This window comes from Acyrthosiphon pisum, chromosome X (genome assembly GCF_005508785.2).
Source record: "Acyrthosiphon pisum isolate AL4f chromosome X, pea_aphid_22Mar2018_4r6ur, whole genome shotgun sequence".
In the NCBI taxonomy this organism is placed as follows: domain Eukaryota; kingdom Metazoa; phylum Arthropoda; class Insecta; order Hemiptera; family Aphididae; genus Acyrthosiphon; species Acyrthosiphon pisum.
This window is the reverse complement of record NC_042493.1, coordinates 79,340,020-79,353,263: the sequence shown is the minus strand read 5'-3', so window position 1 is coordinate 79,353,263 and position 13,244 is coordinate 79,340,020. Positions and strand designations below refer to the sequence as shown.

Sequence of the window (13,244 nt, the reverse complement as noted above, 5' to 3'; positions counted from 1 at the left end):
TTTTAATTACTTCATACGCGCCCAGTTCGTAATTTGCATATCATTTTTTTTTTTTTAGATCCAAAAATACATATATCGTTTGTTTCTAGATGACTAGATGACTTTTATGAACAAAAGAAGTAAACGACTTTTATTCTTTCAAAACATCTCTGTAAAGAGCCACTTATTTATGCATAATAATATGTGTAACACGTACATTTTTATCAGGGACTGGCGAGAGTGCCTAAATAATATATATTTTTATTATTCTATAAAATTATTTTTCCATATTAATTATCAAGAAATCAATTAAGGAAGAAAGTATTTTTGTTTTAATTGTGTTTATTGCAGTGCTTTTTGAATGTGCGTACACAATAAGATCAGTAGGTTTCTCGACGCTGGAGCATATACCTGTGAATGTGAGAAACATGGATTTTCCAAACTTGGTCCACAAACTTGTAGCGATTTTCCCTGTGCTTTATTGATGGTAATTTCGAAATATGTTAGTCACGCCGGAAAATGCAAACGTTTGATTTCGAATGGCGTATTAGGCCTAATCATTATATAAGATGCGGGGCAATAGTACCTATATTACTCCTTTAAATTTTAATAACATATCTGTGTGCTAATTCAATACTATAAGTATTACAGGGGCGCCATTTGGGGGGGGGGGCATAGTGTGCACTCGCACACCCTGTAATTTTGTTGTCCACAATTGGCCTAGGCCTAATTAATACTATGGCCAGATGGCCTTCAGTTTGCCAATCTTTAATTGTGCATGCACCGCAGCTATTCACTGATAATCATAAATAATATTATAATATTGTGTTCTTTAATTTGATAATTGATAAATTGATATCGGTATCACTTTATCCACTGGCACACACAAATATTTGTAAATGGTAAGTGGCTACTGACAGGAGTGGACTGGCTATTTTTGGCCCGGGGTGCAAAATTAATTAGGGGCCCGTAATTTTTTTTCAAACCTACCTAAATTAGGAAAGAACTCTTAGTTTTATAAGTAAATATAAAAAAAAAATTAAGAATAACATGTTGTTTATTTGTAGAGATGTTGAAATATGTTATTTTATTTTTATTTTGTATAATACTGTATTATACCAGTATAAACCGTATACCGACTGTGGTAATCGGGGGCCTGGATCATAAATACAAACGGGGGCCCGGGGTGCTACTTGGTGTATAGCAGCCTGGGCCAGTCCGCCCCTGGTTACTGATAGACAAAAGACATAATAATAATAATATGCATCTATTCTATCTAAAAATATCTTTACTATACACTATACAGTATATACACAGAATGTATGAACGGTAAAATGTAATGTGTTAACTATAAAAATATGTTTTTATTAAGTATGTTTTTGATACTGTAATGAATCTGTAATGAAAAACTGAAAACACTAGAAACGTTTTTTTAACGATTGGCCTGGAGGTGGGAAAAAATTGGCCTCTTTAATTGTTTGCACACCTTAAAAAAAAACTGAAATGGCGCCCCTGAAGTATTAAGTAGGTACTAGGTACTATAAACTCCCAGTTAATATTAAATTATTTTTCAGAACGTAATTCAAATTTATAACTGAGTGTCTACGTCAACAATCACCACAGTTTAAACTAAGGTCTGAAATATTTCTAACTGTCTATATCAATCTTCACATTGTAGTATACTAGTATTTGATGCAAAGTATGAGTATCGAGAAGATAAAATAACTTTCAAATAACTTTCTTCATATTTTCCAAGTCATAAATAATAATGTAATATATTATAAATATTTTATACCTAATAATACTTAGTTAGTAACTACTTAAATATAAATTTGTATATAAAAACATTGAACTTATTTTTTTTTCAAAATACTGGACTCAACTGAAAGAAGTCATGTGGGAGCCCAGGAGTTCAAAATTACATTATAACTACTTAAATAGTGTATTTAAAACAAATCCTAATATCCTTAATCACACATAAAATATTTTATATAATCCAAACATTTTTTAGATTTCATTTAAATAATTTAGTAATACATTAATAACAATATCACAAAGTTATAGTTGCCGATACTTAAGACTAATTAAAAAAAAAAAATTATACACTGTAGGTATTTGAAAAGCAAGGGTCTTTATATTCTAAAAAAAAAGATGTAATATTGATTAGGTCAAAAGTTATTTAATTTATAACGTTTTTCTGTTACACCTAGTATAAATTATAGGTCCATAAACACAATAATTAGACTAATCAAATTGGCTTGTAATTTGCCACAATTAATTTATAAATACAAATACGCCTTTATAGACCACTAATGAACTTAGAATAGTGGGCTGGGCCCTTCCCAGTTCGCCCCTGCCTGTGTAAACTATAGGTACATGTTCTGTGGCCGCATACTGAATGTTGATAGGTACTATTCACACCAGACTCACTTCAATTTCCTATTTTACCTTTGAATCAGTCCATATTGTCCATCAACAAAATATAAATCTTTAGTGAAATAGAGAATTGAGAGTTTTGATTGAGTATCTATTTAATCAATTATCCAAAGAAGACGTGTCCGGTCGCCTAACTAAGTCCAGTGTTGGGTAGTAACGTAACGCAAATTACAAATTACTGTAACGCAATTACTTTTTCAGTAACGCAGCAGTAATTTCATTACATTTTACTTACAGTAACGCAATTGTAACGCAATTACTTTTTAAAAGTAATTTCTATGAAGTAACGCACTAATGCGTTATTTTCCACGTTAATTATTAAAATAATAGTTTTGAATGTAGTATAAAAATAAGCTAATAAGATATTCCAGAAAAATTAAAAATCAATTTTATTTACTTTTGATTCCGATAATAGTTAACAATATTATTAAACATTCAAGGAATTAATGTTATTACTTTCATTATCAGAAAGAAAAGAGTTCGGCTTAAAAATAAAATTTAATTAAAACGAATTATGATTTACGACTTATGATTAAGCCACCTATTGGCTATCAAACTATATGGCTATATGGCTATAGGTACGAATTTAAAACTGATATACCTACCTACTGGCTACCTCAATGTTACCAGACTGCAGTCACCATTTCCAATTAATACTATATTATACTATATACTATAGTGTATAGTATAAATATTATACATATTATATTAATACGATTTACGAATACCACAGGAATACCATACGATTACCAATTACACTGTATCATTTAGTTCCACTTGTTTATTAGAAAATAACTTGCCTTATTGTTGTATTTAGTATTAGAGACATGTATAGTTTGAGTTTAAATGTATACAATTCAATTTAACTATATAGGTACCTACTTTACTATATCCATATAATAAATAATAATTAATAGGTGAGATGAATGATAATTGTACATTTACATGTTATTTTAAATGTTGTACACTAGGTATCACTATGTAGTAGCTCCAAAATATATCATATTATGAATTGAATATGGTTCAAAAAAAATTTTAACTGTTATCAGAGATTTAAAAAAAAAAAGTAACGTTATTTGTAACGCATTACCACGCACTACTTTATTTATGAAAAAGTAACGTAACGTGATAAAAATAATTTTAGGTAACGCAAATGTAATTTAAATAAAAATATGTGAAGTAACGAGTAACGTAATTCCATTACTTTTTAAAAGTAATTTACCCAACACTGACTAAGTCTAGGTGCCATCAATATAAGAAAGACAAAATGATTAATTCAATAATTGTACATCATTTTGTTTTATAAAAATATTATTATATTATTATATATAATTGTGTTAGTCACAACCTCGTGGAAATTATATCGGTCTCTAAAAGAAAGGCTGTTATTTATTTTATATAATTTTATAATTTTGTTTTAAATTTAATTTTTGTATTCGGGACGGACATTGAAAATCCTGTTTATTAAGCTCTGTTTTTTTGTTTGTTATTTAAAATTTGTTTTTAACAATTATTTTCAACACTTAAGTAATGAGATAAGTAAAAGGTACAAATGTATAATAAAAACAATATAAATTAAAAAATGCCTATAAAGTGAGAGGAAAAAAACAAAAAGCTGGTACTTACCGATAAGTAGGTAACGCAATGCTGTGCATTAGGTATCAAGAGAGTCGCTGTAATAAATGTGTTAAATTTGAATTCAGCGATATAAAATCCAAGTAGGTAATAGGTAGACGAAAAACCATTCTGAGCGAAGACTACCTATATATATAGTGTGTTCACGTTAAGAGGTACCACAAATATTTCAGTTCGATGACCTTGTATTGAAATGGAGTTTTCGCTGAAATTTGGCGATGAAATTTAATATTTACCAGGAATAAATGTATAACGAACAAGAATTATAGTTATTTGTTACTATCTTAATTACTGGCAAATGTTGTCAAAGTTATTTTTACTATTTTATCTGTGTGCAAACAGGTATTTAACAATATTGGATATCTCAATAAGAAAGAATAAGTTGAATTTAGTTTAGATTTCGTCAAAAAAATATTAAATTTCATCGTTGAATTTCATATGCCAATTTTGTAATTAGAAAAAAACTTTTTATACATAAATTGTTTAGAAAAAAAATACTCTATCCGAATAATAATATGTAAAAAGAAATAGATGTAACCATTTTAAAAAAAGGAAGTTGTATCGCGCATGCGCGTATCGAAAAAGTTAAAAATTTTTAATTTATCTGAAAATGTGTATTTAAGTACTATCTGTCATTCAGTGAAAACCCCATTTCAATATAAGGTCATCGAACTGAAATATTTAGCGGTACCTCTTAGCGTGAACACACTGTAGGTATATGATATTATTGTGATTGAAGTAATTTTTTTTGATCTATTAGGCTGAATAGTATCTATCTACTACTATCTACTACAGTAGGTTAATAATAGTACATTAATAGTTTATTAATTTTTTCGACAAAAATTGCATTTGAAAATGTCATTAAATGTCTGTATAAAATATAATAATATACCTACTCTAAATTTTTAAGTACATACGAATAATATTTTTAAATAACAACAAAACTAAAACCGTCCTTCTTTGTTAAAATATATAATTTCGTTCAAACATGAATTTTTATTTAATTATTATTATAATTACGTTAATATTATTAAGTTTTGTAGTTTTTATGAATTTACGAATGATTTGTAATACATAGTTTTGCCTATCACTCCCGTATTAATGTATGTTGTACATTATAAAATATGGCAATATAACAAATTTTCGTTCATAAGTTCCAATTTTGTGTTGTAATATCTAATACTAGAGTGAATTTACTAATCATTCAAATTAAAGGTAAGAACATTATCTGTGTTCTCTCGTAAGTTTTATACTAGGTATATTTCAATTTTTAAACGAGTTATAAGAATTTTTATATTGTAATATTTTACATACCTACCTACTCATTAAGTCATAACCGATAACTCAGTTAAAAATCAAAATACCGCATAAAAACCAACGAGAGAACACAGATAATGTTCGTATTTTTAAGTTTGATCATAGGTCAAATCACTAAATATTGAAGCCAACATCACAAAATTTAAACGACTGAACGTAAGATATTATTATGGCGTTAGGAATACAGAGACATTGACACTCGTATATCATTACGCTGGTATGACGTCTTATATTATGAATAAAACCTAACAAGTTACACAACTACTAGCGAGTTTCCTATGATAATTTCGTCCAACAATGTTATTGACAATGGTACGGCGTAATAGTACAGTAGGTACAACGGTTGGAGGCAACACAACAAAGGATGACCTGTTCCGGCTGATTCAATGTAGAATTACATAACAAACATTTTTTTTTATAAAATTCACCACCACCACTACTTGTGGTATAAATTGTAGACTGTAGTCTACATTGACTACATTGACAACATTCCATCTCCTGCCACGTGACTCGGCTTACCCCCAAGGCTCCAAAATCATGGTAGCCACATAACCATAATATATCGCGTCACCACCGTTATCAGCGGTAACCGGTAAGCAGGTCAATATAAATGTTCAACAACCAATGATATGCCGTATGCAGCCATGCAGTGGTCCGTGCAATCGGCCGCCGCCGTAATTCCTCGTTCGGCCGAAGTCTGAGATAATAACATCGTTATTTGTTATCGCGTGGTGATGCACTGGTGCTTACGACCTGGGTCCCCGGCGCCCGTCCGCTCATTGCTAAACGTTAGATTATTAAATTGTTGCGATTTGCCATGACATCGGTCATTCAACGTTCTTGATGATCGTATGTCCCGGGACAAAAAAAATCAAAATCCGTTTATGACGACAACGCCCGATCTTTCATCTAGCATTTTTTGCGTGTTTTTCCTCGCCGCGCCCGGTCACGCACAACGGCATCAGTCGCAGTGTCCGTTCGCCGCCCCCGTCAACCGATTCGATTTTTCGTCCGCGTCGTAGTTTTTCGACGAAATTATCTCCAAACACCCGTCAAACGATTCAGTACAATTGTTCGCGTCGTGTTTTCCGTTTTGTTTTGTTTTGTTTTTTTTTTCCTTATCACAACCCTCGGTTTTTTACTGTTGCTGCTGCACATCTTATCGCTGTAGACGCCAGGTAATATTTTTTCTTTGTAAATTGTTCTTTATACGACCTGTAAGTCTGCGATTTAAATATTAATTGTGCTATAATTTTCCCCAACAGTTGAACGTTATATTCTTACAATGGAGAGTACTGCCGTCAACGTGAAAGAAGAAGACACTGTCGCAAAAGTTGCTGTTGCCACCATTGCCGCTAGCGATGCGGCGAATTCCATAGCAGTGACTGATGAAATTGTTCCACCCATTAAGTTAGACAAGGAAATCATTATGACCACTGATAATGTTGAACATGTGGTGGTCAGTGAACAAGCGGATGTGTCAAATGAAACTGCAATTACCGTTAACGCCACTAGTAACAAAGAAGATCAATTAAATATAGCCATGGCATCTACAACAATATCGACTAATGAGGTAGATGAGATTAAACACAATCTAGGTGATACAGTTTTGGACAAGCAACAGAAACCTGCGACAGCTACGGTTGAAAAAGATATTGTAATCAATGAAACCTCTGATATAAATCTAGATATCTCTTTAAAAACAAAATCAGAGTCCGATGAAATATATAACTCAACAATGGGTAGTGTATTTGAAGATGCAGTTGAATATATTATCAATGATGAAGAAGATAATGTTCAAGAACAGCCTCAAGATGTAATTCAAGAGGAAAATGTTCCAGATGATGAGAGTGGTTCGCAACAAGAAGTAGAGGGAGGTGATGGTGAAGAAGACTATGATGAAGAAACCAAAGATGTGAGCAATAATTCAAATTAATATTTTGTACCTATTTTGTTTATTTTGCTTTTTGCAGTAGTTATGTATATTATTATATAATTATGTATCCATCAAATGTTCTTTTCAAAAATAGGTATTCAAAAACTTAATGCATACTAACGCTTTATATTCTATTCAGAATAAGAATTCCCACTTTCGCGCACGCAACTGAACTGTCAGACCCCTGGCGAGTGTCGGGTGATTGGTCGTCAGTTGTTGAAGGCTGCCGTCACCCGTCGCTATTGTATACGTATACACCTGCAGAACGTCAGCGGGGGTGGCGCTGCAAACATCAGCGACAATGTGCGCGAACAAGACGAGCTTTCGTCAAGCAAGTGGGAATTCTTATTCTGAATAGAGTATATATACAAATATTTGAAAATAATAGAAAAGTATTTAAAAATAATTTCTAAATAGGAAAAGCTATTTGAGTTTGGATATTATGAGAATATTGAATCGGTAAACTCTATTTAGACTACCTACTTATTCTGTAGGTTTTTACTCTTTACATAATTTTACATTATATTCAACTCAGTAGCCAGTATACACTATACACTATAGCTGTTAATTATTAATAGACACTCAAAAATATTATTTGATACATTCTTTTTAAAAAAGAATCCATTTACCTAAGTACATAATGTACCTACTGTCTTCAGATTTACTCGAGGATTTACTTAACTATCTATTTTACCCAATTGTTTTATTTATATAATTAGATATTTTTATTGCCTTCCTAGTTTAACCTTCACTAAATTAAGATAAAATATTCCTTAAAACTTAAATTTTATTCGTGTTTAAAAAAAAATCCATTTGAACACCATAATTATTTAACTATAGGTACTCTGTCCAGCAAGAGAATACACTGATTCTGCGCATCTCCCTACTATCGAAATCATTTCCTCTAGGCAGGGTGTTGTATGGGGATGCGTAGAAGAACCGATGTTTGTGAAATCGCGACGCATTCTCTTGCTGGACATAGTATAGTTTTAAATATAATTTTTTATCTGGCTGTTATTCCATTTTAGCCTGCAGCACCTGCAGAACCCGTAGTACCTGTACCTGTCGACGATGATACTAATGATCCACAATACATACCTAGGCGTGGACGGTTCTACGAGCATGATGACCGCATGGCATATAGTACAACAAGCTCTGAAGGATCAGAATCAGATAATGGATATGAAGAAGATTCAGGAGATGACGATGGAGTTTCTGAGTGAGTAGTGACTAAGAAATTTAATTTAAAGTATGTATGATATTAAATTTTATTTTTAATAATTATTAGTCGTCGCCGCGTTAGAAGAAGACATACCAGTATTAAAAAACAAAAGTCAGTAACCCCAGTAGATACTGCTGAAAACACTGCTTTAGCAGTTGTGGATGGATCACTGTCTACTAAAAAAGTCTTGGCCATATCTAAGGTTGCTGCTACAACAAAAGACTCTGAAACTGCTGTAACTGCTGATGGATTGGCAAAAAAACTCAGTGTAGGCTCTAGAAAATCTCGTGATTTAGATGCTCTTGATAGGTGGACACATGATTTGTATGATGAAAACGAGCAGACACGCAAAAGTCGTGATGAGTTACTGGCCTCTTATGGATATGACATACGTGAGGAATCTGAGGCACCTCGAGCTCGACGCCACCATAAATATGGGTAAGTTAATGATAGAAACCATTTATATAAGTCTGCATGAACTAACAATTACAATTGCTTTTCTATTAGGCGAGCTGCCACTACCAAATATACTCGTAGTTGGCAGGATACAAAAGCTTACATTGGTGCTGCTGGAGGCCAACAGTCTATGAAAGTTAAGCGTGGAGGTATGGCTCGACGCAATGTTGGTGGTCTAAATAAGAACATAAACAAATCTACAACTGATGAGTACACCTCTGAATTCCCTGCTTTGGATGATACAAAAAAATCAGTGCCTAATACTTCAACTCTTCCTTCAACTGAGTCTTCTGCAGTTGTAGAAGTCTCAGACCAGAATCATGAACAACAACTGAAATCTCTTTCTGTTCAAAATGAAGATAAAAAATCTGTTGCTGCAGTTGTGGAAACTAGCCAGGCTCGGCATCACACCTCGTCATCGCGAGCAACTCCAAAATATAATACAACTTCCCCTACAAATCGAAACAATCGCCAGGACCAAAATGGCGGACCTTCATCGTCATCAACTAATAATAAAAACTATTACAATCGGTCTTCAACTGAGTCTCCAATTAGCAAAGAAAAAGGTGCTCAAGTAAATCGAGACTCTCCTTCCTCAGCAGCTAACTCAAACTTCTTTAACCGAAGACCACAACAAAACAGTAGTGGCCATACTCAACATCATAATTATAAACAGCAACACTACAACAGCAGTCAACATAACCAGCAACACCAAAATTCTTCACCTTCAGGACCTCGTAGCCGTAACTTCCATCAACACCAGACTTCGCAACAATATAATCGTGATAGATATTTTTCTAAGGGAGCAACACCTTCATCTTCATCCAGTTCAAATCAACACAATTACGATCAGCAGCATCATTCTGGAGTGCCTACTACTGCTGGCACAGGACGTACACAACATGGTGGCGGACATTATCAACACTACAATAATCGCCAATGTAAGTATTCTATCATAAAATCTGTTATCATTTTTAATTCATTCTGATATTCTTCTATTACAATTTATAAAACCCATTTAATTATTTTTATGTTAATGCAATATGATAATATGACTTGTTATCAAGTATTATAATTATGTGTGTCCAAATACATCTATGCATGAATTCATTAATTACTAATAGTTATTTGCCCGAGTCTAATCTCCTCAATGCAAACTTTTTTTAAATTAATACGTTTTCTATAAAAGTACAAAATTGTACTAATATTTTATTAATCAATTAACTCAAGATATATCTATTCTAGATGAAAACGAAAATCAACCAATTGATCCACCTGTACCACCAACACCAGTTGTGCGTAGCTCAAAACGGTACTCAGTTCAAAGTCGCAGGGAGCTTCCTGACCCAGTACTAAATTTTGGTGGTTTATCTAAGACACCTCAGCCACAGCCTCCAGCTCCTCAGCAACAAAATGGGTTAGTTATGCAAGATCAACAAATGCAACCCACGCCTCAGCAACTACAACAGCAACAACCAATCCAAATTCATCAACAACCACCGCCATTGTTACCACAGTACCATCAACCCTTACAACAAATACATCACGGCATGGTACTTGATCACAACACTGGTATGATGGTTATGGCTGCTGCTGATCCAACCATGTACCATCATCAAATGTATGCTACGCCCCAGTATGCTACTGGAGTTGCACCGGGTCCAGCAGCTGGAAGTGCTGATGATCAGAATGCAGCAGCAGCTGCTGCTGCAGCTGCTCTTCAGATGCTTGCAGCTCAGGCAGCTGTTTACCAACCAGTACCAACAGGTGCTACAGGTGTAACATCACCACCATCTGGAACACAATCCTTGCAACAACCAGTAAGCTTATTGTTTTAATCATTAATTAATTTAAATATTTTGTATACACTATTTTTAATGTTGAGTCTTATTTTATTTACTCTTTATTATAAAATGTCTAGATTTATGTATACAAATAAATTATGTTAATACATTTGTCATATTCTTACTAGTTATTACTATATGCTTAAATTATTTAACTATAAAAAAGTACTTATATCAGTAATCAGTGTATATTTATAAAGTTTACTTTTCGTCAACGCCAATATACTACCATTATATTATTTAATTTATGAACATTTTTGTCAATATCATTTAATTATTACAAAAATGAAACTGTTTTCATATTTATTTATTTTTTCTAGGAAACCTTCATGACTACTTACTATCAACCACAGCAACAGCCACAACAACAACCTCCTCCAAGACGTGTTAATTTGGCTATACCCATAGTGGCACCGCCTCCAGAACCTAATCAACAGCAAGGGAATTTGAAAACTAACTTATCCACTACACCACCTCCTACTACAGCTTCAGCCAATTGAGACAGCTTCCATAACTAACTCATAACTACTACACAATATTAAAACTTATTCTTCTTTTTTTAACATTTCTTAGTTTTATACAATATTTATTTGGCTAATAATTTGTTTATACTTTTTACCATTATTTTAGATAATGGTATCAATTGGTTCTGTGTTTAATTTTGTTTTTAAATATTTTTATTAATATTCATTTATTATTATTTTATACCTCGTTCAAGAAACGAATCCAATTATATGATACATTTTTTAGAATGCATGAGTACAGTATTACACTGTATAAAATACTTAGATGTAATTTTCATCTTAGTTTAATAGTGGTTTTATTATTTGTTTATCAATATCATTGTATCATCATCAATAATCAATTAAAATATAAATAAACCATTGAAGCTAATACAATTTTTTTTTTTTTTTGATTACTTACATATTATTGTATTTTAAATAAAATAAAAACTTATTATCGCATAATTACTATAACCAATATTATTTATGTCTTTATTCCGTAAGGTACATTTTCTTTTTCTTATGAACCAGTAATTTAAAGTATAAGCTAATTGAAAGCTATATTTAGATTTTTTTTACAATTATGAAATATTATAAATATATCCATCGAGGATCAACAAGGTTATCAGTGGTAATTAGACAAAATACCAAATTAAAATAGTAAAATAAACGTTCTAATTCTTTCTAAACTTCTAATTTTAGCTAGCTTAGTTATAGAGATAATATAATTAACAATCTGGCTTATTGGTTTTTTTATTTTGTCACAATGGTCAAGATATTAAACCGTATCAATAATTTATTATAAGATAACATTTAAATATTTTGTATTGCATGTTGAGATTTAAGCTAAACCCATTGCCCGTTTAAGGGAAATGGGATAATTTTCTATATAGATTGAATGTCTAATTTTTAGATTGTATCAACCCTGACTAACTAGTGTGAGTATAGTTATGATCTCTTGACCATTATTCCAAAATAAAATAATGTTTCAATATTTGTATTTCTTATTGTTTTTTTTTTTTGTATCCTACATTTGATTAAATTACTTTAATTTCATTAAAGTAAAACAAAAACTGAAAATCTTTGACTGTTCTGCTCTTGTACATTTTATTCTAATGCATATTGAGTAGATCTCTTAATGATGTAATGAAAATTCATAAAGTAATTTTGGTTTACACAAAATACATTAAATGAAAAGAATTATGTTATCAGCTGTAAAACACAGATTTGAGAAAATTATTTATTACACATCAGTATTATAATTTTTTTAAGTATTCAAATATTCTAAATAGATATGAGTATTAGTGCAACTATATTAACCTTTTCAATTTTAGGACATAGGTACTAACCGACATAGGGGCAGTATTCCAAATTTTTAAATACAGCATTTGGAATACGTTTAGAATACTGTTACCCCAAAAGTATTAAATGCTTTGTTCTGAATAGTATTGCAAGTACATATTTCAAATACTTTTATAATATTAAGAACTAAGACTGTTTGAATATCTTTATTTTAATTATTTTAGACAAATTAGTGGAATGTTTGTTTATGTACTTCCCAGTGTTCAATTACATATATGTGTATATGAGTTTATGAGATTCTTTTCTAAATCATGTAAGAAAATTTTTTTTAAACTTTTTTTTAACAATCCTTATAATTATATTACTTTTAAAAAAAAATATTCAAAAGATGAAAATATTATATTTTTCAGTTCTATGTATTTCATTATAATATTTGCTGATCCTGCAAGTTGTTGCCCATGAAAAATTAAATGTCACAGATAAGCACAGATTTTAAACACATTTATTTGGTTGTTTTGACTAAATATAAAATAGGTACACATCTAAAACGATATACAATCATTTTAAATATTGTTTGTTGTGCTTGAACCACTCTTATTAACATTTATGTGTTG

The 13,244-nt window shown here is 31.4% G+C and overlaps 1 protein-coding gene across 1 annotated transcript; it reads left to right on the top strand.

The window, feature by feature from the left end:
- Positions 1-6,069: 6,069 nt before the first annotated feature.
- On the top strand, positions 6,070-11,716 carry LOC100162870 (transcriptional regulator DEF1). The gene is made up of 7 exons (XM_001952304.5): positions 6,070-6,545; positions 6,633-7,282; positions 8,332-8,522; positions 8,592-8,963; positions 9,033-9,922; positions 10,227-10,801; positions 11,146-11,716. Exons 2-7 carry the CDS (start codon positions 6,653-6,655, stop codon positions 11,323-11,325), a joined length of 2,838 nt encoding a protein of 945 aa, XP_001952339.1. The 5' UTR covers positions 6,070-6,545; positions 6,633-6,652; the 3' UTR covers positions 11,326-11,716.
- Positions 11,717-13,244: the final 1,528 nt, after the last annotated feature.

Coding starts and splice junctions, on each gene's coding strand:
- LOC100162870 (XM_001952304.5), top strand. CDS start 6,653: ATGGAGAGTACTGCCGTCAACGTGAAAGAAGAAGACACTGTCGCAAAA. Junction 8,964..9,032: donor CGACGCCACCATAAATATGG/GTAAGTTAATGA, acceptor CTTTTCTATTAG/GCGAGCTGCCACTACCAAAT. Junction 9,923..10,226: donor ACACTACAATAATCGCCAAT/GTAAGTATTCTA, acceptor TATCTATTCTAG/ATGAAAACGAAAATCAACCA.